Source organism: Piliocolobus tephrosceles, chromosome 4, assembly GCF_002776525.5.
Source record: "Piliocolobus tephrosceles isolate RC106 chromosome 4, ASM277652v3, whole genome shotgun sequence".
NCBI classification, from domain to species: domain Eukaryota; kingdom Metazoa; phylum Chordata; class Mammalia; order Primates; family Cercopithecidae; genus Piliocolobus; species Piliocolobus tephrosceles.
In genome coordinates this window covers 149,330,986-149,358,447 of record NC_045437.1, presented here as the reverse complement: position 1 = coordinate 149,358,447, position 27,462 = coordinate 149,330,986, and the positions used below count along the sequence as shown (strand labels likewise).

The 27,462-nt window shown below is 49.4% G+C and overlaps 1 protein-coding gene across 16 annotated transcripts in view; it reads left to right on the top strand.

The window, feature by feature from the left end:
* LOC111526968 (protocadherin gamma-C4) overlaps nt 1–27,462 on the top strand; it is a 178,115-nt gene that overhangs the window by 136,038 nt on the left and 14,615 nt on the right. For 13 of the 16 annotated variants that reach the window (XM_023193065.3, XM_026454457.2, XM_026454456.2 and 10 more), the window contains exon 2: nt 22,957–23,015. In XM_023193065.3, the coding sequence (XP_023048833.2) occupies nt 22,957–23,015 (59 nt within the window). Of the gene's footprint in view, nt 1–3,451; nt 6,033–13,312; nt 15,755–17,220; nt 19,844–22,956; nt 23,016–27,462 lie in introns of those variants that run through there. The other 3 variants (XM_023193057.3, XM_023193055.3, XM_023193054.3) reach the window with 3 other exon arrangements.

Below are 27,462 nucleotides of genomic sequence, written 5' to 3'. Positions count from 1 at the left end.
AACATCTCAAAAAACTATACACACACACACACACACACACACACATATATATATAATGAATGCTGCATCTCATTGGTCAGAAGCTCTCTTGAAAGTATAAAACAGAGAAGAAAAAAGATAAAGACTGGGAAATTGTGTTGAATCAGTATATAAATCCTGTATACTAGTCCTTCCATTTCCCCTAGAAATAAGTGATACAGGCCAGGCACTGTGACTCACACCTGTAATCCCAGCACTTTAGGAGGCAGAGGCTGGCGGATCACCTGACGTTGGGAGTTTGAGATCAGCCTGACCAACATGGAGAAACCCCATCTCTACTAAAATACAAAATTAGCTGGGTGTGGTGGTGCATGCCTGTATTCCCAGCTACTCGGGAGGCTGAGGCAGGAAAATTGCTTGAACCTGAGAGGCGGAAGTTGCGGTGAGCCAAGATTAAGCCATTGCACTCCAGCCTGGGCAACAAGAGCAAAACGAAAGAGAGAGAGAGAGAAAGAGGGAAGGAGGGAGGGAGGGAGGAAAGGAAGGAAAAGAAGGAGAAGAAAAGGAAGGAAACAACCAGTTACGGCATCTTTGTTTATTATCCACTGTGAGTTGTATTATCACACCTTACTTGGCTCTTTGGCAAACTATATTATATCTTCAGATCATTAGGGCTAGGAAATAGTCTCATTAGGTCCACTGGTAACTTGAAGGAGTAAATGTATCTTCCAAAAAATGCTTACTTCCGGGGAGATTGGATCCACACAAATGAATACATATATAGTCCTTAGTGTATGCTATGATTATTGTACTATGCCAGTAGCATAAAGATTCCTATATTAATAAGCATTAAGTGCCTGCTGTGCTAGACAGTGAGGATACAAGTGGCCACCAAAATAGCATGGTCCCTGCCCTCCTGGAGCTTCTTTTTTTCTTTTTCAGAGGGAGAAGCAGACATTTTGCTTAAGCAAAAATAATTATAAAATTTAAAGTTGTGCCAAGTTCAGTGGAAAAAAATATAAGGTATTCCGAGAGAGCATAACAAAGGATCCTGGTTTTAACTGGGGCCTAATGGAAGACCTCTATTAGGAAATAACATTTAAACTAAGACCGGAAAGATTTGTAGAAATTAGCAAAGCAAAGGGAGGGAGGAGAAAGCAGCTTTCCTGGCAAAGGAACAACTTGTGTGAGGGCCCTGAGACAGGGAAGGGCTGGGGATCTGACCACCCTCAAAGTGGTGCGATGGAGTATAGTTAGAGAGGGAGAAGACATGAAAACTTGAATACTGGACTTGGTATTTTAATTCAAGAGCAGTGTGATGCTACTGAGGAGCAGCTGGAGAATTGTGTGATCCAATTAAAATTTTAGGAAGATCAACCTCGCTATTGTGGAGAATGGATATACAAGGGTTCTGTTGGTTCATGAAGAGGTCTTAAGAAAACTATGAGCTGGGTGCAGTAGCTCAGGCCTATAGTCCCAGCTACTCAGAAGTCTGAGGAGGGAGGATCCCTTGAGCCCAAGGAGTTGGAGGTTACAGTGAGCTATGATTATTCCACTGTACTCCAGCCCGGATGACAGAGTGAGATCCTGCCTCAGAAACAAAAACCAAAAAACAAAACAACAACAACAACAAAAGTCTCAGAAAACTACAGGCCTTATTATCAAGAAAATGACAGGCCTTATTACTGAGAAAATGACTTACATTTTTAAAAGCTGATTTTCAAAAACCAGATTGTGAATTAAGTGATGCTGAATAGCAGAAGAAAAGATTGATAAACCAGTGTATCTCTGAATAACCCACTAGATCAGTGCTTGTCAAACTTTAACGGGTTTTCAAATCACCCTGATGTTTTGTTAAAATGTAAATCCTGTCTCAGTAGGTTTGGAGGAGGGCATTTCTGCATTTCTGACAAGCTCCCTGGTGATGCCTAGACCATTGATCCTCACACTTTGAGTAGCAAGTGACTGGGCTATACTCTATATTCTAAATTCTAAATGTATTCTATCTTCTAATGCCTATCAGCCCTCTTGCTGGTCTGGCTAATATTCAAACTTGATCATTTAAAACTGTGGGTTTTCAGAGATGAATTGAAGTGTTAAAGGCATGGAAATATAGGTCACATATGGCTTTTCATCTCTTCAGGAAATATCCTATATATCCTTACTTATTTTCTACCTACCTAACCTATGTGCCTACCCCTTCACCTATGTTCAAGGTTCTGTTATACTTCAAAAGGACTCTATGCAATCAAAGTGATGCCTAAGAAATAGTATGAGGCTCTAACACTTTACGTCTAATGGTGTGGTTTGCATCATTTATTGAGGCTTACTCTGTGCCAGGCACTTTACCTGCCTTCTTCATTTAATAGGAGGGGACCAGGAATGCTTAGGGGTTCGTTTCTTGTTCAAGGCTATACATCTCAACTCTGATATCACAGTGGACTCTTTTATTCACTATCATAATCATTATCATTTTGTTTGGTGACTACAATTCTAAATGCAGAAAACTGAAGCCTCTTTATTCTGTGACTAAAGGCTTTGTATTTTCTAAAGATTTGTGGAACTTTGCTGCCATTATTTCAATAATTTTATAAAGATCCTAGGTGGTAAATAGGCCTGGCTTTTTTTCTTTTTAAAATCTTCTCCGTCTTCTTCTTCGTTAGCAGTGCAACTTCTTGTGGCATATGTGGCATAAGTGCAAGATCTTGGGAAAAGGATTAATCAAGTAAAGGGAAACTATAGAGAGAGTGTGCTCAACAATTGAGATCATGCTCCTTGTGAAAGATGGGGTAGGGAAATTTCTTATTGCTCCCTGGTTCTTAAGAAATGAGAGCTAACAATGACATCCAGTTTTAATAGAAATGAAATCTGAATTGTACTTTTAAATTTTATAAGCCAGAGTTAAACCAATAGATAGTAACTCCTGCTAATTTGATAGTAGCTCCAGATAGTGAGGAAGTGACAGGGAATGCTAATTTCATTTGGTAAGAGATAAAACTGAAATTATTAATGTCTTCACGGAAATGCTAAATGCCTCCTTACAAGTAGAGTCCGGCTAATTGTCTGTCTTCCAACAAACCAGATTTGTTGGTGTATTTTCCGACAACGTTGTGTAGTTTTCGGTTTGGTTCAATCCCCTTTCTTGTGATCAAAGAAAGTGAATCAAGTGTTTAATGGGTCTTGATTTGGATTGGAGACTTGCAGAACGGTTAGCCTCACCGCCCCAAGGCTGGCTTTCCTTAAGGTAGGTTTCCTATGCACAGATACTGGCAAGGCGCTTCGACTGGAAACTCTGGAAGGAAGCCAAAGGAAAGTGAAGTTCCTGGCGCTAGCGCGTGTGCTGCTCAGAGAGCCCCGCGCTAGCTCATTCTTCGTGCAGTTATTGGCTGGGACTCTGTGTGCCGCTGTCGGCCAATGAAGACGCTGGAGATTGGGCCCCGGCCCGTCCCCTTTCTGCGCCCCGGGATGAGGCAGAGACTGAACAGCCGGCGAGCAAATCAACGGCATCCAGAAAGCCATGTCGGACTCGGCGCCCAGCGCCCAAGCGCTAACCCGCTGAAAGTTTCTCAAGGAAATCTCAGGGACGATCTGGACCCCGCTGAGAGGAACTGCTTTTGAGTGAGATGGTCCCAGAGGCCTGGAGGAGCGGACTGGTAAGCACCGGGAGGGTAGTGGGAGTTTTGCTTCTGCTTGGTGCCTTGAACAAGGCTTCCACGGTCATTCACTATGAGATCCTGGAGGAAAGAGAGAAGGGTTTCGCTGTGGGCAACGTGGTCGCGAACCTTGGTTTGGATCTCGGTAGCCTGTCAGCCCGCCGGCTCCGGGTGGTGTCTGGAGCTAGCCGAGGATTCTTTGAGGTGAACCGGGAGACCGGAGAGATGTTTGTGAAAGACCGTCTGGATCGAGAGGAGCTGTGTGGGACACTGCCGTCTTGTACTGTAACTCTGGAGTTGGTAGTGGAGAACCCGCTGGAACTGTTCAGCGTGGAAGTGGTGATCCAGGACATCAACGACAACAATCCTGCTTTCCCTACCCAGGAAATGAAATTGGAGATTAGCGAGGCCGTGGCTCCGGGGACGCGCTTTCCGCTTGAGAGCGCGCACGATCCCGATGTGGGAAGCAACTCTTTACAAACCTATGAGCTGAGTCTAAACGAGTACTTTGCGCTTCGCGTGCAGACTCGGGAGGACAGCACCAAGTACGCGGAGCTGGTGCTGGAGCGCGCCCTGGACCGAGAACGCGAGCCTAATCTCCAGTTAGTGCTGACGGCGTTGGACGGAGGGACCCCAGCTCTCTCTGCCAGCCTGCCTATTCACATCACGGTGCTGGACGCGAATGACAATGCGCCTGTCTTCAACCAGTCCTTGTACCGGGCGCGCGTCCTGGAGGATGCACCCTCCGGGACGCGCGTGGTACAAGTCCTTGCAACTGATCTGGATGAAGGCCCCAACGGTGAAATTATTTACTCCTTCGGCAGCCACAACCGCGCCGGCGTGCGCGAACTATTCGCCTTAGACCTTGTAACCGGGATGCTGACAATCAAGGGTCGACTGGACTTCGAGGACACCAAACTCCATGAGATTTACATCCAGGCCAAAGACAAGGGCGCCAATCCCGAAGGAGCACATTGCAAAGTGTTGGTGGAGGTTGTGGATGTGAATGACAATGCCCCGGAGATCACAGTCACCTCCGTATACAGCCCAGTACCCGAGGATGCCCCTCTGGGGACTGTCATCGCTTTGCTCAGTGTAACTGACCTGGATGCTGGCGAGAACGGGCTGGTGACCTGCGAAGTTCCACCGGGTCTCCCTTTCAGCCTTACTTCTTCCCTCAAGAATTACTTCACTTTGAAAACCAGTGCAGACCTGGATCGGGAGACTGTGCCAGAATACAACCTCAGCATCACCGCCCGAGATGCGGGAACCCCTTCCCTCTCAGCCCTTACAATAGTGCGTGTTCAAGTGTCCGACATCAATGACAACCCTCCACAATCTTCTCAATCTTCCTACGACGTTTACATTGAAGAAAACAACCTCCCCGGGGCTCCCATACTAAACCTAAGTGTCTGGGACCCCGACGCCCCGCAGAATGCTCGGCTTTCTTTCTTTCTCTTGGAGCAAGGAGCTGAAACCGGACTAGTGGGTCGCTATTTCACAATAAATCGTGACAATGGCATAGTGTCATCCTTAGTGCCCCTAGACTATGAGGATCGGCGGGAATTTGAATTAACAGCTCATATCAGCGATGGGGGCACCCCGGTCCTGGCCACCAACATCAGCGTGAACATATTTGTCACTGATCGCAATGACAATGCCCCCCAGGTCCTATATCCTCGGCCGGGTGGGAGCTCGGTGGAGATGCTCCCTCGAGGTACCTCAGCAGGCCACCTAGTGTCACGGGTGGTAGGCTGGGACGCGGATGCAGGACACAATGCCTGGCTCTCCTACAGTCTCTTGGGAGCCCCTAACCAGAGCCTTTTTGCCATAGGGCTCCACACTGGTCAAATCAGTACCGCCCGTCCAGTCCAGGATACAGATTCACCCAGGCAGACTCTCACGGTCTTGATCAAAGACAACGGGGAGCCTTCGCTCTCCACCACTGCTACGCTCACTGTGTCAGTAACCGAGGACTCTCCTGAAGCCCGAGCCGAGTTCCCCTCTGGCTCTGCCCCCCGGGAGCAGAACAAAAATCTCACCTTTTATCTACTTCTTTCTCTAATCCTGGTTTCTGTGGGGTTTGTGGTCACAGTGTTCGGAGTAATAATATTCAAAGTTTACAAGTGGAAGCAGTCTAGAGACCTATACCGAGCCCCAGTGAGCTCACTGTACCGAACACCAGGGCCCTCCTTGCACGCGGACGCCGTGCGGGGAGGCCTGATGTCGCCGCACCTTTACCATCAGGTGTATCTCACCACGGACTCCCGCCGCAGCGACCCGCTGCTGAAGAAACCTGGTGCAGCCAGCCCACTGGCCAGCCGCCAGAACACGCTGCGGAGCTGCGATCCGGTGTTCTATAGGCAGGTGTTGGGTGCAGAGAGCGCCCCTCCCGGACAGGTAAGGTTTGGCAAGTCATGCTTGACCCTGTTAGTGCTTTTTGATTCCTACATCGTGTTGAGGAAGGAATGGAGCTGTTTTTTAGTGATGAAGATGTTTTCCTGATGATGCATTCACACTTTCACCTGGCCCTTCCTAGATCAAAGTTAGTGCCTTTGTGAAATGGTGGCCTGCCAGAGTGTGGTTTGTGGTCCCATTTCAGGGGGAAGATACTTGACTCATCTATGGACCCAATTCACATCCTCAGCACTCATTTGCTATCACAACTAACCAATCTTGCTAAGGGATGGTTAAGCCAAAAAACAAGATCTCAGCGATCAGAGTTTAGCTTGGTATCATTTACATTAGGAATAAGCTGCTGGATACCTCCAACCAGAGGCAGCTTCTAGGAATACAAAAAGTACCTCATTCCTCCACCTTTCAAGTGATTGTGACGTTTGTATTAAAACTAGCTTTTTGATAATTTTCCTTTGTTTACACAGATCGTGTACCTCATTCTCAGATAATTTTTTATGAATGAAATGAAATTCCAGGCATCCTTTAAATTTTATTTCAAGCACTCTACTGGAAATGATGTGCACCCTACTTACAAAATATTTTTACCTTGTAACAGTAATGCATGTTTGCTATAAAATTTGGAAAATGCAGAAAAGTATTTTAAAAATTAAAACTACAGGCAGGGAGCGATGGCTCAAGCCTGTAATCCCAGCAGTTTGGGAGGCCGAGACGGGCAGATCACGAGGTCAGGAGATCGAGACCATCCTGGCTAACACGGTGAAACTCCGTCTCTACTAAAAAATACAAAAAAACTAGCCGGGTGAGGTGGCGGGCGCCTGTAGTCCCAGCTACTCGAGAGGCTGAGACAGGAGAATGGCATAAACCCGGGAGGCGGAGCTTGCAGTGAGCTGAGATCCGGCCACTGCACTCCAGCCTGGGTGACAGAGCGACACTCTGTCTCAAAAAAAAAAAAAAAAAAAAAATTAAAACTATAATCTCCAAACCCAAAGATGCCCACTTTTAATTATAAAAGTAATAATTTATTTCAAAAATAAATCTAGACAACCCAAGAAAACATAAAGTAGCCAGACTCAGTGATGTGCACCTGTAGTTCTTGCTACTCAGTGTCTGAGAGGGGAGGAATGCTTGAGCCCAGGAGTTCTGGGCTGTGGTACACTATGCTGATCAATTGATCAATACACTGTCTGCACTAAGTTCAGCATGAATACAGTGACCTCGTGGGAAGGCAGGACCATCAGGTTGCCTAAGGAGGGGTGAACTGGCCCAGGTTGGAAATACAGGTCAAAACTGCTGTGCTATCCAGTAGTGTGATGACATCTGTGAATAGTCACTGCACTCCAGCCTAGGCAATATAGGGAAACCCTGTCTCTTTAACAATAACAACAACAACAACAGTAAAAATCCCAGAAACTATAAAATGAGAATCTTTTTGGTGCCTCCAGTGTTAGTCCCTGTCCTTCCAGCCTTATTTTTTTTAAGTATATGCACAATGTGAAAGGTAGATAAATTCATATCCTTAGAAAGGTAAAGCATTCATTAATTCAGGGTGGTATGCAAGGATACTATCCAAGGCATGGGTATCCATGCAAGGTGACTGCAAGGCCTTTGCCCTGGAGAGAACGCTATACATACTCGCAACTGTAGGAGAACCACTGTTATTTTGTTACTCAGTGCATCATTGCTATCAACTCTTGGATTTGGCAGTTAGACAAATGAGGTTCTACCACTTACCAACTATGAGTCTGTGGCCAAGATACTCAATCTCCTTTCTAAGCCTCTTCATTATATGCAAAAGGGAATAATAAGTGTTTTATAAGATTCATGCATGATATAATGTATGCAAAGTGTTTAGCACAGTGCCTGGCATATCATAAGTGTTAAAAAATTATTAGCCAGCTCCTAGCATTTTGGGAGGCTGAGGCGGGAGGGTTGCTTGAGGCCAGCAGTTCAAGACCAGCCTGAGCAACATAGTGAGATCCTGTCTCTACAAAAAAAAAAAAAAAAAAAAAAAAAATTGTTTTCATTAGCTGGGCATGTTGTCATGCACCTTTGGTACCAGCTACTTGGGAGGCTTAAGTGGGAGAATTGCTTGAGCCTGGGAGATTGAAGCTACAGTTAGCTGTGATTGCACCACTACACTTCAACCATGGCAACAGAGTGAGACCCTGTCTCAAAAAAAATTATCAGCTATTACTATTATTATTTTCATTAGTTCTTCACCCACCTAAAATCTTAAACACATCTTGGAAATACACATATGAGAACAACCAAAAATGACAAAATAGAAGCACATATGAAAAGGCTAAGAAAGCATGAAAACCAGCAAGAAATAGCTGCCACTCTTCTGGTCAGCCTGGAAAACAACTGGCATTTTCCCTAGAACAATGTTCTCAAATTTGTTGCACATTAAAATCACCTAGAGACCTTTTAAAAATTCTGAAACCCAGGCCACACCCCAACCAATTAAAGCACAATCTCTGGGGGTGGGACATAGACATCATTTTTTGAAGGTCCCCACTTGATCCTAATGTGCCGACAAATTTGAAAACCACTACTTTGGGAGGCTGAGGTGGGTGGATCATGAGATCAGGAGTTCGAGACCAGCCTGGCCAATATGGTGAAACCCCATCTCTACTAAAAATGCAAAAATTAGCTGGGCATGGTGGCACACACCTGTAGTCCCAGCTACTCTGGAGGCTGAGGTGGGAGCATCAGTGAGGGAAAATCAGTGAACCCAGGACGCGGAAGTTTCAGTGAGCCCAGATCACACCACTGTACTCCAGCCTGGGCAACAGAGTGAGACTCCATCAGAAAAAACAAAAAAACAAAAAAAAAAAAGAAAGAAAGAAAGAAAAGAAAAACAGTACTCTAGAACCTGCCAATCCATCGTTTAGCATATTTGTGAAGCAAAGTGTTATTCTGGTATTCTCAGAACCAGGATCCAGCTTTATTGGGCTAGGCCCAATTTTTTAAAAAACATAGTAAGGTCTCCTAGCCTTAAAGTATTACATAGTATTACATAGACTAGCTCTAAAAGATCACTGTAGGAAGACATAAAATGGTATTTTAGTCATCTAAGGGAAAAAAACCTTCCTAAACCACTAGCACCTGGGCAACTATTCTTTAAACATCTACAGCTGTTCAATAGGTATTGGGTTCTATTTGGAGGGATGTGACAAAATTGTTGTGTAATTAGATTGTGGTGATGACTGCATCAGTTTAGTATATGTAAATACACTGAAAACCATCGGATTGTACACTTTAAATATGTGATTTGTATGGTATGTGAATTATGTCTCAATAAAAATCTAGAGATGAGGCTGGGCTCAGTAGCTTATGCCTGTAATGGCTCCCAGTACTCAGGGAGGCCGAGGTCAGTGGATCACCTGAAGCCAGGAGTTCAACACCAGCCTGGCCAACATGGTGAAACCCCATCTCTACTGATAATACAAAAATCAGGCCGGGCCTCGTGGCTCACACCTGAAATTGGGAGGCGGAGGCGGGCGGATCACGAGGTCAGGAGTTCGAGACCAGCCTGGCCAACATGGTGAAACCCCATCTCTACTAAAAATACAAAAATTCACTGGGCGTGGTGGCTGAGGCAGGAGAATCGCTTGATGGTGGAGATTGCAGTGGGCCGAGATCACGCCACTGCACTCCAGCCTGGGTGAAAGAGCGAAATTCCGTCTCAAAAAAAAAAAAAAAAAAAAATCAGCCAGGTGTAGTAGCAGGTGCCTGTAATCCCAGCTACTTGGGAGGCTGAAGCAGGAGAATTGCTTTAACTCGGGAGGCAGAGGTTGCAGTGAGCCAAGATCATGCTGTTGCATTCCAGCCTGGGCAACAAGAGCAAAACTCACTCCATCTCAAAAAAAAAAAAAAAAAAAAAAAAAAAAAAAATTCTAGAGGTGGGAGAATCATATGGCTGGCATAAAAAGGTCAAGTCAAAGATATGTAAGATTAAAGCTTTATGATGCTCCAGTTCTAGTAAAACAGACTGGGTACTTGTTTTGGTGTGAAATTGCCAATATAAGTATAGTACTGTACATATTAGTTGTTTAGCTTTAGATAAGTCTTCTAATCTCTTTAAACTCCAGTTTCCTCATCTATAAAATAAAGAGAATATCTACTTTGCAAACTTGTTGTGAGAGTGAAAAGTATTGCATATAAAGTCCCTGTACAGAGCAATAACTATTGTTTGAACTAAAAATGATAATACTGATATTCACCATTTATTAGCATCCCTATGTGCCAGACACTGTAAACAATTAAAAGATATCATTCTGGTTCCCAGAGTACAATATGAAACAGACAAGAAAAAAGAAAAAAAAAATGAAGATCTGCATAATATAAGATGCAGTGGGACAAAATGGGAAGAAACACCTAAATCAGCCTGGGGAAACCAGGAAGAAATTATAGAGGTGGTGATGCTTGAGCTATGAATTAAAGGTTGAGTAGTAATTTGTCAGATAGTAGAGGGCAAGGGACAGGGCAGGGAGGGGCCATTGTAAGAAATTCCATGCAGAGTGATTATGGTATTTCATTATCACTGAACTTTAAAGTGTGTGTGTGGCCGGGCACGGTGGCTCATGCCTATAATCCTAGCACTTTGGGAGGCCAAGGTGAGCAGATCACTTGAGGTCAGGAGTTCGAAACCAGCCTGGCCAACATGGTGAAACCCCATCTCTATTAAAAATACAAAAAATTAGGCCAGGCACGGTGGCTCAAGCCTGTAATCCCAGCACTTTGGGAGGCCGAGATGGGCGGATCACGAGGTCAGGAGATCGAGAACATCCTGGCTAACTCGGTGAAACCCTGTCTCTACTAAAAAATACAAAAAAAAAAAAAAAAACTAGCCGGGCGAGGTGGCGGGCGCCTGTAGTCCCAGCTACTTGGGAGGCTGAGGCAGAAGAATGGCATAAACCCGGGAGGCGGAGCTTGCAGTGAGCTGAGATCCGGCCACTGCACTCCAGCCTGCGTGACAGAGCAAGACTCCGTCTCAAAACAAAATAAAATAAAAATACAAAAAATTAGCCAGGTGTGGTTGCAGGTGTCTGTAATTCCAGCTACTTGGGAGGCTGAGGCAAGAGAATTGCTTAAACCCTGGAGGCGGAGGTTGCAGTGAGGTGGTATCAGGCTACTGCACTCCAGCCTGGGTGACAGAGAGAGACTCCATCTCAAAAGAAAAAAAAAAAGTGTGTGTGTAAAACAGACAGTCTTTGTAGGAGATGAGGTGAAGCAAGTAGGCAGGAGTTAGATCCTGAGTTACCTTTAGGCCATGCCAAGGAGTTTTTATTTTATTCCATATAGATGAGAGTCATTGAAGAATTTTGAACTGATATACCTATGATATCATGAGTTTTGTTTGTTTGTTTGTTTGTTTTAGAAAGATTATTCTGTCAGTCATAAGTGAAGGGACTGGGGACATTGGGACTGGAGGCAAAGAGATCAGTTTGAAAGCTATTGCAATATTTGAAGAGAAGATTGATAAATGCTTGAACCAGCACAGTGGCAGTACAGATGGAGGGAAATGACTACAGTAAAATCATCAGGACTTGTTGATTGACATGATATAGGAAGTGAGGGACAGGGATGAGTCAAGGTTGATCCCCCTAGATTCTGACTAAGGCAGCTGGGTGGATGATGGTGCCATTCACAGAGACAGTGAATTCTGGCATATACACCTAATAGGTCAGGCTGGTTTACACCTCCATCATTCCCATGGGAGAAGGTATAAAGGGGTGTGTGTGTGTGTGTGTGTGTGTGTGTAAAAGAACACAGAAAGCCAGATTCCTCTCTTTGACACCAGAATATTGGTTCCCATCATAGTCAAAAGGATATTCCTGAAGATCGAGGCTTGGAAAAATATTGGGGAAGGATAAGAACTCTAGTTGTTGCTGCTTTTTTTGGCAGCCAGTGTAACCTAGGTAAGGACTTGATTGAATTAAGAAATTTCATGTCCAGATCGGATGGATTTTTCTCTTTCTCTGTGCTCTGGTGTGTTTCCCACTCAGATTGCAGGTTGCACGTACCTACAGTGTGAAGTGTGCTGTGTTTCTGTGCTTGTGCAAGGGAGTAGCTAGGTTGCTGGGAGGTCTGGATGAGGGTGGGGGTGGGGTGAGATCAAGTCTCCAGTTCCAAGAGGTCTGGGGCTAAGTGAAAAGCTTGCTCTTGTGAAATGGTCTTTGTTGGTAATTAACAACATATCCAGAATACCTTGGTGTCAAATAAAGGGAATTTATAGGCACAATGCTGTTGGTAGCTGATCTCAATCATTCAAGGAAGCTATTAAATCTGTGAACATTAGCATTCTGCCAGGTAAAGAGATCTGGTCCTTAGCACCTCCCAGACACACTGATTCTTTACTGTTTTGAAACATCTCCCTCTCCTGGCTTCCTCCACCCAGCTTCCATACTGTCCTTGAAATCAATGAATGGTAATTTAGTGTATCTAGTGTATCACTAGCAAATGTCTGAATAAGAGAGGTTTGGTTTCGGCTGTGCCTCCTGTTACAATGAAAACGTGTACTGCATAAATTTAATTGGCTACATTAATGTGTAAGCCTTTTCTGCTAAGAGATGGATCTGTTTCTGAATATTCTGCAGAAGGGCAGAGTTTTGAGTATATGGCAGTGGTTCTAATTAGCAGTTGCTCTAATACAATCAGACTGAGATGGAAGCTACTCATTTAGAATACTGGTTGATGACAACACTGGCTTGAACAAAGTGACCACTCTCCAATGGCTACTCTCCCTCTCAGTGGGCCGCAGGTTGCTAGGGCTCAGGCTGTGGCTGTTTTCCCCGCCGAAAAGGGGCGGGGTCAGTTGATGTGTTAGGAAAAAAAGAAAAACCGTGTATGTTGTCTGCCTCCCCACAGAGGTAACAACCCGTGGAAAAACATGCCGTTGAGCGGGAGGAAGGCGAAAAGATAGGCTGGGTTTTTTGGGGGGTGGGGGAGCGAGGAGGATAGGGTGGGCTTTTTCCCCTTCAATGCTGCGACGCATTAACCCTGCTGCTGTTGGGACGTTCTCTGTTCAGCCTATTGGCTGAGCCCGGGAGCCGCTGTCTGCCAATCGGGTGGTGAAAGGCAGACAAATCTACCCCGCCACCAGCAAAAACGGCGCGTAACCCTTGCGGCGCCGGCCAAGCCGCGCCAGAGCTGGCGCGGGGAAAGCGAGATAGGTGTCTCCAGCTGCTGTGGCTGTTTGGGGCGGGTCGGCTTCATCCGCGTCTCAAGAGCAAGTAGAGAATTAGCGGGCGGCAGCAATGCTCCGCAAGGTGAGAAGCTGGACAGAAATCTGGCGGTGGGCTACCCTTTTGTTCCTCTTTTACCACCTGGGTTACGTTTGTGGGCAGATCCGCTACCCGGTCCCAGAGGAGTCACAGGAAGGGACTTTTGTAGGGAATGTCGCCCAAGATTTCCTGCTGGATACGGACAGTCTGTCAGCTCGCAGGCTGCAGGTCGCTGGAGAGGTGAACCAAAGACACTTCCGTGTGGATTTGGACAGCGGAGCCCTGCTCATCAAAAACCCAATCGACCGAGAGGCACTGTGTGGGCTCAGTGCCAGCTGCATCGTGCCCCTGGAGTTTGTCACCGAAGGTCCTTTGGAAATGTACCGAGCAGAGGTAGAGATCGTAGATGTGAATGATCACGCCCCCCGTTTTCCGCGGCAGCAGCTGGACTTGGAAATTGGGGAGGCAGCTCCTCCAGGACAGCGTTTCCCGTTGGAAAAGGCTCAGGATGCAGATGTGGGGAGCAATTCGATTAGCAGCTATAGGCTGAGCTCCAATGAACACTTTGCGCTGGATGTGAAGAAGCGCAGCGACGGCAGCCTGGTCCCAGAGCTGCTCCTGGAGAAGCCTTTGGATCGAGAGAAGCAATCGGACTACCGCCTAGTGCTGACTGCTGTAGATGGAGGGAACCCGCCGAGATCTGGCACGGCAGAGCTCCGGGTATCCGTGCTGGACGTAAACGACAACGCCCCAGCCTTCCAGCAATCCAGCTACAGGATTAGTGTGTTGGAGAGCGCACCAGCGGGCATGGTGCTCATCCAGCTCAATGCCTCCGACCCGGACCTGGGTCCCAGTGGTAACGTCACCTTTTATTTCAGTGGTCATACCCCTGATCGTGTAAGAAACCTTTTTAGCCTGCACCCCACTACTGGAAAGCTTACTCTTTTGGGGCCCCTAGACTTTGAGAGTGAGAATTACTATGAATTTGATGTGCGGGCTCGCGATGGGGGTTCTCCAGCCATGGAGCAACATTGCAGCCTTCGAGTGGATCTGCTGGACGTAAATGACAATGCCCCTTACATCACAGTGACCTCAGAGCTTGGAACCCTCCCCGAGAGTGCAGAACCTGGCACTGTGGTGGCACTTATCAGTGTGCAGGATCCGGACTCAGGGTCAAATGGAGATGTGAGCCTCCGCATTCCCGACCACTTGCCATTTGCCCTCAAGTCTGCCTTCAGGAACCAGTTCTCCCTGGTGACTGCTGGACCTTTAGATCGAGAGGCCAAATCTAGCTATGACATCATGGTCACTGCTTCTGATGCTGGGAACCCTCCTCTCAGTACCCACAGAACTATTTTTCTCAATATTTCAGATGTGAATGATAATCCACCCTCTTTCTTTCAGAGGTCACATGAGGTGTTTGTTCCTGAGAACAATCGCCCAGGGGACCTGCTTTGCTCCCTTGCAGCCTCTGACCCAGACTCTGGCTTGAATGCGCTTATCTCCTACTCGCTCTTGGAGCCCAGGAATCGAGATGTGTCAGCTTCCTCCTTCATCTCTCTGAACCCCCAGACAGGAGCTGTTCATGCTACTCGATCCTTTGACTATGAGCAAACCCAGACACTGCAGTTTGAGGTGCAGGCCCGGGATCGGGGCAATCCACCCCTTAGCAGCACTGTGACAGTTCGTCTATTTGTGCTGGACCTCAATGACAATGCCCCAGCTGTGCTCCGTCCTCGGGCCCGGCCTGGTTCCTTATGTCCCCAAGCACTGCCTCCCTCAGTTGGTGCTGGCCACCTAATCACAAAGGTGACTGCTGTGGACCTGGATTCAGGTTACAATGCTTGGGTTTCCTATCAGCTCCTGGAGGCCCCAGATCCCAGCCTGTTTGCAGTCTCTCGATATGCTGGGGAGGTGCGGACAGCTGTTCCCATCCCAGCTGACCTTCCACCACAGAAGCTGGTCATTGTGGTAAAGGATAGTGGTAGTCCACCACTCTCTACCTCTGTTACTCTCTTAGTGTCCTTAGAGGAAGACACACATCCAGTTGTCCCAGATCTTCGAGAATCTTCAGCTCCAAGGGAAGGAGAATCTCGTCTAACTCTCTACTTGGCTGTGTCCCTAGTGGCGATTTGCTTTGTCTCCTTTGGCTCATTCGTGGCACTACTCTCTAAGTGCCTTCGTGGGGCAGCCTGCGGAGTGACCTGCTTTCCTGCAGGCACCTGTGCTTGTCTCACCAGATCTCGAAGGAGGGAGGGGCTTCCCCCTTCCAATGGGATCCTCCGAATCCAGCTAGGGTCAGATGACCCTATCAAGTTTGTTGATGTGGGAGGCCACTCTCACGGCTGTACACCCTTGGCTTCTGCACCCACTCGGAGTGATAGCTTCATGATGGTGAAGTCACCCAGTGCACCTATGGCAGGGGAACCTGTTCGCCCAAGCTGCCCACCCTCTGATCTTCTCTATGGGCTAGAGGTGAGACCTTTGCAGGCTCAACCAATGCTTGAGAGTTATTCTGATCCAGGCATATGGCTAGGCCATGTCCTAAAGAGTACTGGCCTCTCAGTAAGAGCCCATAGTGATGTCACCATTTTTGTGAGAGGTAACTATGTGGTAGACGCTGTGCTTTGTAACTGTTTTATGAATTAACTAGAGTTGTCACAATTTAGCACTGGGGGTGGGTCATGCCTATATCTAAGTCAGAAATGAAAGTAATTGGTGATCAAGAGCCAGGCTGTTGTGGAAGCATGCTGATGGAATGTGGGAGCACAGAAGGCTACAGTGCACAGGGTACAGTGCACCCGGCAGTCACTTGGACAAAGGTGGCTGTTTTCTCTACTCTTCCTGAAAGAGTGGATCAGATTCTGAAGTACCTTAACTCTAGGTTACCATTTCCCAAGGGATTGAGGGGAAATCAAATCTTTGTCTCACAGTATCTAGTACATTGTGAAGGGATCTCTCTATCTGAAACATAGCATACAGCAGAAAGAGGAGAGAACTAAAGGAATAGAGAGGCACACATCAGAGTGGTTGGTAGCACAGATCTTTTGGTCTGGATCTTAGGACTCAGATAAAGTCCCTACTGGGGATTTGAACTAGATGCAGTAAATTGGAAGGTTGGGGCGGGCTGGTCATCACCTTTGGAAAAAAGCAGTAAGTGAAATCACTTATGACAGAAAACTGGTTTACAGTTGGCTGATTCATAGAAACAGCCACCCTGTGTATCTTTAAGTTGAGTTCTCCTGAATTTGGTGAAACCATGAAACCTAGAGGCCATCCATGCTTGGCCTCTGACCACTGTCCTGGGTGACCTGATTCAGCCCCAGAAATGTTCCCCTACCCAAAAACTGTAACACTCATTCCACATTTGGGGTCTGGGGTGTCAGAAAAGCTAAGTCCCATGTCAGCTGACATTGAGATTTCCTCAAAACATTGCTGGAGAGTCAGGGCAAGACTTTACAAGGTTCTTACTAATCTTTTCTCTCACCTTAGCAGCATTCAGCAGGATGGGGGAGGGAGCGGGAATACATGGGCTTTGCCTCTCCCAGAAGGACAAGATTTTGCTGGTTCAAGCAAAGTGGTGGAAGCTTCTGAAGTCATGCAGGAAGTTGCTGGGACAGAACGCTGAGGAGTTTTGTATCACTTTGTCTTCCCTGTTGAGCACCATCTGAGCTGTCAAACTTTGCTGCCAAGGGGGCTGAATCAACTTGCAGCACGAAATGAGTGGGGAGGTAGGAAGCTTCTGTGACACAGATTTGCAGTGTGTGTTCCCAAGGTTTCCAGGCTTGAGGAGACTTCATAATTGGTTGAGAACACATAGACTTTTTGGCCAATCAGACTCAGAGTTGAGGTGGGAGATCTGCTCTTCCAGCCCGCCTCTCCTCCTCCAGCTCCCCAGCTCCACTCAAATTCAGCTCCCCTCCCCACCACCCACCCCCGCCACTGGGTGACTAAGAAGAACTGCTGCAGGAAGGCAAAGCTCCGAGCAGTTTTTAAGAGGCTAGAAGGAGACATAAGAGACTTCAGCTGCTGCATTCCAAGCCCTGGGTCTACCTTGGAGACAGGACAGCACAGACTTACTCTCCACGAAGGGACTTCTGGGTCATGGGGCACAAGACACCCCCACAGCTCGCTGGGAAATGGCAAGTGCTGTGCATGTTGTCCTTGTGCTGCTGGGGCTGGGTGTCTGGGCAGCTTCGTTACTCAGTGGTGGAGGAGTCTGAGCCAGGGACGCTGGTGGGGAATGTTGCTCAGGATCTGGGCTTAAAGATGACAGATCTGTTGAGCCGGCGGCTGCAGTTGGGCTCTGAGGAGAATGGGCGCTATTTTTCCCTGAGCTTGATGAGTGGTGCCCTGGCAGTGAATCAAAAGATTGACCGAGAAAGCTTATGTGGAGCCAGCACCAGCTGCCTGCTGCCAGTGCAGGTGGTGACTGAACACCCCCTGGAGCTAATCCGTGTAGAGGTAGAGATCCTGGATCTCAATGACAACTCTCCTAGCTTTGCTACCCATGAGCGAGAGATGCGCATCTCAGAATCAGCAGCACCTGGGGCACGATTCCCATTGGACAGTGCCCAGGATCCGGATGTGGGCACCAATACCGTGAGCTTTTACACTCTAAGCCCCAACAGCCACTTCTCTCTGAATGTGAAGACCCTAAAAGATGGGAAACCATTCCCAGAGCTGGTGCTAGAGCAGCAGCTGGATCGTGAAGCCCAGACAAGACATCAGCTGGTGCTTACTGCTGTGGATGGAGGGACCCCAGCCCGCTCAGGGACCACCCTTATCTCTGTCATCGTGCTGGACATCAATGATAATGCTCCAACCTTCCAATCCTCAGTTCTACGTGTGGGAATCCCAGAGAATGCACCCATTGGTACTCTGCTGCTCCGCCTCAATGCCACTGATCCAGACGAGGGCACCAACGGCCAACTAGACTATTCTTTTGGAGACCACACATCTGAGGCAGTGAGGAACCTCTTTGGCCTAGACCCTAGCAGTGGGGCAATCCATGTGTTGGGTCCCATAGACTTTGAGGAGTCAAGTTTCTATGAAATTCATGCAAGAGCCCGTGACCAGGGACAGCCTGCCATGGAGGGCCACTGTGTGATTCAAGTGGATGTGGGGGATGTCAATGACAATGCCCCAGAGGTGCTATTGGCCTCTTTGGCCAACCCTGTCCTAGAGAGCACACCAGTGGGCACAGTAGTGGGGTTATTTAATGTGCGCGACCGAGACTCAGGTAGAAATGGTGAAGTGAGCCTTGATATCTCTCCGGACCTGCCATTTCAGATTAAGCCTTCTGAGAACCACTACTCGCTGCTAACCAGCCAGCCTTTGGACCGGGAGGCCACATCCCACTATACCATCGAGCTGCTGGCCAGCGATGCTGGTTCACCTCCCCTGCACAAACATCTCACCATCAGGCTCAACATTTCAGATGTTAATGACAATGCACCCCACTTCAACCAGCAGCTTTACACTGCTTACATCCTAGAAAACCGGCCTCCAGGCTCCCTTCTCTGCACTGTGGCTGCCTCAGATCCAGACACTGGGGATAATGCCCGCCTCACCTACTCCATTGTAGGAAATCAGATTCAGGGAGCCCCAGCCTCCTCCTTTGTGTATGTCAACCCAGAGGATGGACGGGTGTTTGCCCAGCGTACTTTTGACTATGAATTGCTGCAGATGCTGCAGATTGTGGTGGGGGTTCGAGACTCTGGCTCTCCCCCATTGCATGCCAACACATCTCTGCACGTGTTTGTCCTGGATGAGAATGATAATGCCCCAGCTGTGCTGCACCCACGGCCAGGCTGGGAACACTCAGCCCCCCAGCGTCTCCCTCGCTCTGCTCCTCCTGGCTCCTTGGTCACCAAGGTGACAGCCGTGGATGCTGATGCAGGCCACAATGCGTGGCTCTCCTACTCACTGTTGCCACAGTCCACAGCCCCAGGACTGTTCCTCGTGTCTACACACACTGGTGAGGTGCGCACAGCCCGGGCCTTACTGGAGGATGACTCTGACACCCAGCAGGTGGTGGTCCTGGTGAGGGACAATGGTGACCCTTCACTCTCCTCCACAGCCACAGTGCTGCTGGTTCTGGAGGATGAGGACCCTGAGGAAATGCCCAAATCCAGTGACTTTCTCAAACACCCTCCTGAGCGTTCAGACCTTACGCTTTACCTCATTGTGGCTCTAGCGACCGTCAGTCTCTTATCCCTAGTCACCTTCACCTTTCTGTCAGCTAAGTGCCTTCAGGGGAACGCAGACAGGGACGGGGGTGGAGGGCAGTGCTGCAGGCGCCAGGACTCACCCTCCCGGGACTTTTATAAGCAGTCCAGCCCCAACCTGCAAGTGAGCTCGGACGGCACGCTCAAGTACATGGAGGTGACGCTGCGGCCCACAGACTCGCAGAGCCATTGCTACAGGACGTGCTTTTCACCGGCCTCGGACGGCAGTGACTTCACTTTTCTAAGACCCCTCAGCGTTCAGCAGCCCACAGCTCTGGCGCTGGAGCCTGACACCATCCGGTCCCGCTCTAATACACTGCGGGAGCGGAGCCAGGTGAGGGGCTCGGCGGCGCCCCGGGCGACCCCTGGGGGCGGCACTAGAGAAGCCGCCCGTCCTCATAAGGGACTGAACTGGCATCCACTCCTCTCCGGGCGGCTCGGCCGCTGGCTGCGCTCCACCCGATTCTCGGGATCATTGGACCGTTTGCGCGGAACCAGAGGAGTGGCCGATTAAGGGATGGGGCTCCGAGCACCGGGGGTGGTGGCGACTGTGAGCGAGGGGAGGTGGGACCGACCCCCACCCCACACACAGAAAAGGCTGGGGCCCCCGTCGAGCTTCCAGTGAATTTCGGGCGATTTCCGGGGGTGTCGGGGGTCCCGGGAGGAGGCAGTCACAGATCCACCCCTGCAGCCAGCCTCCTAGGCGTCGGCTCCGGCACGCTTCTCCGGTCTTGAGGTTTCCTCTTCGATTTCTCCCCAACTCCCAGCATTTGTGACTTCGCTGTTACCCTCCCTATTCCCGCATCACCCAACCGCATCTGTCTGCAGGACTTAGGTGTGCGCGCGGGACTCATGCGTGTCCTCCCTGCAGGCCACCCCCACGGCCCACGCACGGTGCACGGGCTCGCCACGCCCCGCCAACACATGCGCGGACGCACGCACACACCCCTCGCACTTGCGCTTACACGAATACCAGCTTTCACTGCCACTTGCTCGCGGCCAGGTTCACAGGCCTGTCCCGGCCCACTCGCAGTTCCCTCCGCCTGGCTCAGGGGTACTCTTAGCAGATTGTGCGCGCCTTAGTGAGGGTCCCAGATCGCGGCCGCCCAGGACCAGGCGAGGACTCCGGAGCCTCCTCTCACCTGTCCCACTTGGGCCCCGGGCTGGGCTGGGCCGTCTCGGGGCGGCCTGAGCTAGGCACGGGCCCCGGAGTGCTGGAGCGACTCCGCGCTCTAAGTGTCAGGCGGGCGGGACTCTATGACCCTTGGGCCAGAGGTTCGGATGGTCCCGGGGCTCCATCTTACGGGTGGCGACCTCTCTCAACCCAGAAGCCTCGAGCAGGCGGACAGGCAGAGCTGCCCAGTGGCCCGAGGCGCCGGGCTCGGCCTTGGGCGAGTGAGTGAGCCTCTATAGGACAGCAGGCCTGCTGTCAAGAGCCTGTGGCAAGAGCGGCCCCTTCCTCCCGCAGGAAGTGGAAGCCTGGAGTGCCCTGGCTCTCAACGCCCAGAGATACAGGCTTTTGGCGCCATCGTGATCACAATGTGCCCAGCGATCTAGGGTCAGAGATTTGGAGGTGACTAAGCTATCTGAGACTCTAACAAGTCCTCTCTCCTCTGGCAGATGGAAAGCTGTAGGCTCTGCCGGATGCCAGGGTGCCCTTATGTGTGAGGAAACTGCAATAGTAAAAAACCCAAGTTTCCCCAACTCCAGGAGCTTTTATTCAAAATATATCTATGCCTAACTCTGCCCCTACGGAATCAGGACGCTAGTTTGAAACACCCCCAGCTGATTTTGATAACTGATTGAGAGAAACTTACTATATAACTCTTTTGAGCATCTCATCTCATTCGCTCCTTCCACCGTTGCTGTTGGCTAGGTACTAACATGCCTTTCTTATAACAGCTTCAAAAAGGTCAACTGACTTGCTCAAGTTCACAGAGCAAGTAAGAGAGATTCTAACCCCTATCTAACTCCAGAATTTGTGTTTTTAATTTCTTGACACTTGGAACTTTAAAAGCTTGAGGACAGGAGTGGGGGGTTGGCTCTGCTGGGAGTTTGCTTCTGCTGGGATGGGGCAAGGGTGGGGTTCCTTCCCTTTTAGGACCTTACATATGGGGAAAGTCTTCTGCAGCTCCTTATTTCTGAGCAGTTCCCACAGCGCAAACTTGGCCAGTTATCCTTATGTAGGTTGAGTTTCCCCCAGCTCCCTTTCCTCCTACCACAATTATTGCATTTCCATGTAGATTCTGCTGTGTCTAAGAATACAGTGGCTGAGGGCTGGCCATCCTTATGCCCTTCTCCATGGCAGCCCTAGAATGGTGCTGGTGACTTCCGATGTACCTGGAATGCTAGGTTTCTGGGTTCTGCTCATATCACTGCTACCTGTGGGCCTTAGAGTGAGCCGCTGGCAGTTCTGGAGCTTCCTTCTCCCTGGAGTAATCTGAGATACCCACACTCTCCACTTCTGGGAGCAAGTATGAGTATTAATTACCAGCGCACCCCAGAACCAGTGAGGAGATGGCTCTAGGAGTGCTCCATGAGATTGTGTGATGGGATAACACATCTCCTGGAAAGACCAGAAGGGACTGAGGAATGAAGTGGCTGGCCAGAGCCCCCCACCTTCAGCTAGGTGAGAGATGGCTACAAATCAGCCCCTTGGGAGCCCTGGAGACTTAGCTGGCCCTACTTGGAGGTTATGGGAACTGGATCCCTCCCCCCTGCATCCCTTCCATTTTTCTCCATCTCAGACAGAGCAGCCTTGTTCTCTTCTCCTTAGTCACAGACCATTGTCTGGCACAGAGTTCCAGGGGTGAGAAGTGTCCCGGGACTTGGATGCCATGCAAAGGCCCAATCTGGCATGACTCCTAAATTAATAATGTCTTTAGCTGTGGGAAGAGATCTTTGCGAGCCAAGGACCCGGAGAAGGTGTCCCTGTGAATGTGTCACTGCACAACCTGGCACCAAAAGGGTTACCAGGAGCAGCAGCCATCTTGCTGCAGAGGATGCTTTGTTCGCAGCTGAGGAGTTGAATAAACTCATTCTAGGGCTGGTGGAATTATCATTGAAAAGCCTCCTCTGCCACTTTAGGGGAATTTCTCTGCACCTCTTCCCCCAGTTCCACAGAAGATGCCTTCAGTCCTTGAATTTTGGCTCAGGAGTTCTGACTCTGGGGGCAGGGAGGAAGGGGCCATTTCTTTAGGAAAGGAGTCTGAGCTTGCTCACTGTGGTCAGATGCAATGTGATTTATCTCTTGGTTTCTGGTACCTCAGACCTCTGAGACCTGAAGTGTATTTTGTCTTTGGAGATGAGTCCACCCCTGCCCCCTCTTAGCCCGTTTTCTTCTCTGTGCCCACTCCCCTCCTTCTCTCCTGGCCCATCCCTAGGGGCTCGGGTGACATTCTAATTTCTCACAGGTACTCAGCCCCTCTCCCTCTGTTTTCTCCACAGCAAGCCCCGCCCAACACGGACTGGCGTTTCTCTCAGGCCCAGAGACCCGGCACCAGCGGGTAGGTGACTGATTCTCCAGCCCACCCTCTTCTCTGCGGCATTTTCTCAGGGATGATGTGGGAGGAGATGGGGGAGGGCTCGGCATTTGCTACACATGGCTTCTCCCTCCGTTTGAGATCCCAGGGAGGTCTTGGTGTGTGGGGGGCTGGCACACAGACCCCAGAAGGAAGAGGCGACTGCCCTGACTGTTCAGGAAGCTCAATTCACATGCTTGCTCCTTCCCTCCTCCCCACCACCGGCACCTTTTCCTAATCCCCGAGGGCACTGTGGAACCAAAGGTGGCCTTAAGCTGGTCTCTGGGTGAAAGCGAGGCTTTCTATGCCCGTGTACTGCCTAACTCTCTCCTCTGAGTTGAGCTGGGCTCCATTCTGACCTGGGGCTCAGGCAGAAAAACATTTGGCTGGAGGAGGCCGTCCGCAGTCAGCACCTCCTCCAGAGCCTCCAGAGCCAAGGCTGACGGGAGCCTGGGGAGAGTGGAGGCAGCACAGCTGGAGGTGGGACTGAGGAAGGACTGGGTGGGGCATGGAGCAGGCCACCCTCATCCGGCTGCTCCTCCCACTGTCCTCTGCCCCTACTTGTCCCGCCCTTTCCGTCTGTGGGGTCTCTGTGTCTCTGCCCCTTTTTCTTGAATTTCTGTCTTTGCCACTATCTCTTACCTCTGGGTCCTTCCCTCAGTCTCTATCTCGCTTTGCAATCTCTGCCTCTCCCTCTCTTCTCCATCTCTGTCTTAGCTTCGGTCTTGATTGCTGCACCTCAGCTTCAGTCCCTCTCATTTGTCTACTTGCATCGATCTGTGCCGCCCACTGTGCCTCCCATGGCATAAGTGCTCAATTAATGTGGAGTGAGTGACTACATAGGACTCTTCGTCACTTTCTCCTTCTCTGCCTCTGCCTCCCTGTCCTTGTCCTGGACCTCTTTTCTGTTTCTCCTTTCACCATTTCCTAGCGCCTTGTGTTCTTCTATCCCCAGCCTCTATGTTTCTCTGTCTGTCGCTATTTCTGCTTTCCTCTCTGTTCTCAGCCTCACTGCATCTCTTTCTTTGCCTCTGTCTCTGTATATCTCTCTGTGCCTGTTGTCTTTCTCTGCCTCTTTCTCTGTGACTCTTTCTTTATCTCTCTTTTTATTTTATCTCTTCTTTTTCTCTGAGCCTCTGTCTCTTCTCTCATTTTTTTGTGCTTGTGGGCAAGCCAGCACACACAACCCCCCACCCACCCCCCACCACCACCACCACCCTGCTCTCTTCCTTCCCTGCCCCTCACACACTGAGCCTTTGATCACAGCTCTCCACCACACACCCTCCCATCCAAGCAGCCCCAGCTGCTCATTTCAATCTGGTATGAATTCCTGCTGAGACAGGAACCCCCTGCGGGCTGAAGGGGAGGGAAACTTCAGCAGAAAGATCTTCAGTTGGTCTGAGCAGAGTGGGATAGGCTGTGGGCCAGGCCTCCCAGTTAGAAGTCAGGAGCCTGGAGGAGTCTCAGAGCCCAGGGAGAGAAGCAGGAGCTTGGGCCACCTAACCCTACCTCCTCAATGGTTGAGTACTTGCTGTCCACATTTGCCAAGTTGCTACAGATGCTGAGCTTCCAAGAATCCTCTCTCCCTATCCTGCAACCAACCAAACCCTTGTTGCCACAAGGACCCAGGAGCCCTTGGTGTATGGCAGAGATTCCAGCTCCTGGGCATGCACAGTCCTGTCACCCGTTTTAGGAATGCAAAGTGCTTCTTAGAAGCCCCCTAAAAAGCAGCAGATCAAAAGGCTTGGGCTGCCCTTGCCCTTCCTTTGACCCCAGCTGTTGTCCTTCTCCCTGCCGGCCTTGCCAATCTTCTCATAAGTTATCCATTAAGCCATTAATGTATTCATTCATTCATTCATTTATTCAACAAATATTTATCGAGCATCTGCTATGAGCAGGGCCCTGTGCTAAACATTGGGCTATAAGAGTAAACAAGTAGGCCGGGCGCGGTGGCTCTTGCCTGTAATCCCAGCACTTTGGGAGGCCGAGGTGGGTGGGTCATGAGGTCGGGAGATCGAGACCATTCTGGCTAACACGGTGAAACCCAGTCTCTACAAAAATTCAAAAAATTAGCCGGGCGTGGTGGCGGGTGCCTGTAGTCCCAGCTACTCAGGAGGCTGAGGCAGGATAATGGCGTGAACCTGGGAGGTGGAGCATGCAGTGAGCCGAGATTGTGCCACTCTACTCCAGCCTGGGCGACAGAGCAAGACTCCATCTCAAAAAAAAAAAGAGTGAACAAGTAGATGTGATCCCGGAACTCACAGGCTTCCAGGCCAGCAGTGGAGACAGAAAATTTGCAACAAGTAACACTTAAAAAAAAAAAAAAAAAAAAAAAAAAGCCTGGGCATTGTGGCCCACGCCTGTAATCCCAGCACTTTGGGAGGCCAAGGTGGATGGACCACCCCCACAAGGTGGGGGTTTGAGACTAGCCTGGCAGCCAACGTGGTAGAACCCTGTCTCTACTAAAAATGTAAAAATTAGCCGGGCGTGGTGGCAGGCACCTGTAATCCTAGCAACTTGGGAGGCTGAGGCAGGAGGACTGCTTGAACCCGGGAGGCAGAGAGTGCAGTGAGCCGAGATCATGAAAACAAAATAATCTAGCTACAAATCATAGTAAGTTCTGAGAGGCAGAGAACAATGTGAGTGTAATGGGGGGAAGATCAGGGAAGGCTTCTAGGAGGAGGAGACATTGAGAAGTTCTAGGCCTTTTATGTTCCCTCTACCTACCTCCACCCCAAGCCATACACTGACTTTGAAGCAGAATTCACTGTTGAACCTGGAAGCCCCACCAACTGCCTCTCATGTGTCCTCTGGGATGAGCACCTTACCTCTGCCTCAACTCCCTTTTCATCAGATGAGAGGCTTAGTGGCCTGGAATACATGTGGGAGCTCTTGGAAATATGGAGGAGAAGGTGCGGAACCTCTCTCTCTCTCCTCTCTTTGCTTCCTTAGTTAACCTGTGGGGGATGCAACAAACATTTTTTTTTTTTTTTTTTAACAGAGTCTTGCTCTGTTGCCCAAGCTGGAGTGCAGTGGTGCAATCTTAGCTCACTGCAACTTCTGCCTGCCAGGTTCAAGTGATTCTCCTGCCTCAGCCTCCCGAGTAGCTGGGACAGCAGGTGTGCACCACCACACCCAGCTCATTTTTGTATTTTTAGTAGAGATGGGTTTTGCCATGTCGGCCAGGCTGGTTTCAAACTCCCCAACCTCAACTGATCCAGCTGCCTCAGCTTCCCAAAGTGCTAGAATTACAGGCATGAGCCATTGCCCCTGGCCACATTTTTGATTCAGTGGTTCCAAAGTGGTCAATATGAAATAAGCACTAGGATCTAGTCCAGTAACTTCAACTTCTCTCCTTCATTCATTCAACAAATGGTCAGTGAGCACTTTCTGTTGGCCAGGCAGTGTTTTTGATGTGGGAGGCCCCTGCCCTTAAGGAGTTTACAGTGCATTGAAGGAGACAAATATTGACCAAATAATTACACAAATAAATGTGAGACTGAAGCTGTCATAGTGCTAGGTAGAATTGTATCTGGTGGTGTGGGCGTATAATAGGGATTTGATTTAGGGAGCAGGAGGACATCCTGGAAATGAAGTTGAGATCGAAAGACAAATACAGATTAACCAGCTGAAAAAAGAAGGAAGAGCATTCCAGATGGTCAGGCACACCAGCTTCAAAGCAGGGCTAGTGTTGAGTTCTTCAGTAAACTTAGTTCAAGTTCAAGCCAGCTCTGGGTCACACTGCCTACACCGAAGGAAAAGCATTTCAAATGGGAAATCCTACGCAAAAGCCCTGTGGTGAGGCCTCCTGGGATCAAGGGAATGGCAGGGAGTTTTCTCTTTGCTGGCCTTGGAGTGAGGAGATGAAGACGAGAGGTTCCTTTCATTCAGTCTAACCCTGGTTCCAGTCTTCTGTTGATGCCCTGCCTCACTCCCTCCCCACCATCTTGCCCACTGCCCTCCAGCCTGGTCTGGTCAGACACACCAGCTTCAAAGCAGGGCTAGCGTTGAGTTCTTCAGTAAACTTGTTCAAGTTCAAGTCAGCACTGGGTCGCACTGCCTAGACAAAAGGAAGAAGACCTGGCCAGGCGCCGTGGCTCACGCCTATAATCCCAGCACTTTGGGAGGCTGAGGTGGGCGGATCACCTGAGCTCAGAAGTTTGAGACCAAACTGGCCAACATGATGAAACCCCATCTCTACTAAAAATACAAAATATTAGCCAGGAGTGGTGGTGCGCACCTGTAGTCCCAGCTACTTGGGAGGCTGAGGCAGGGGAATCGCTTGAACCCAGGAGGTGGAGGTTGCAGTGAGCCGAGATCGCACCACTGCACTCCAGCCTGGATGACAGAGCGAGACTCCAGAAAAAAAAAAAAAAAAAAAAGAAAGAAAGAAAGATAGAAAGAAAGAAGGAAAGAAAGAGAGAAAGAAAGA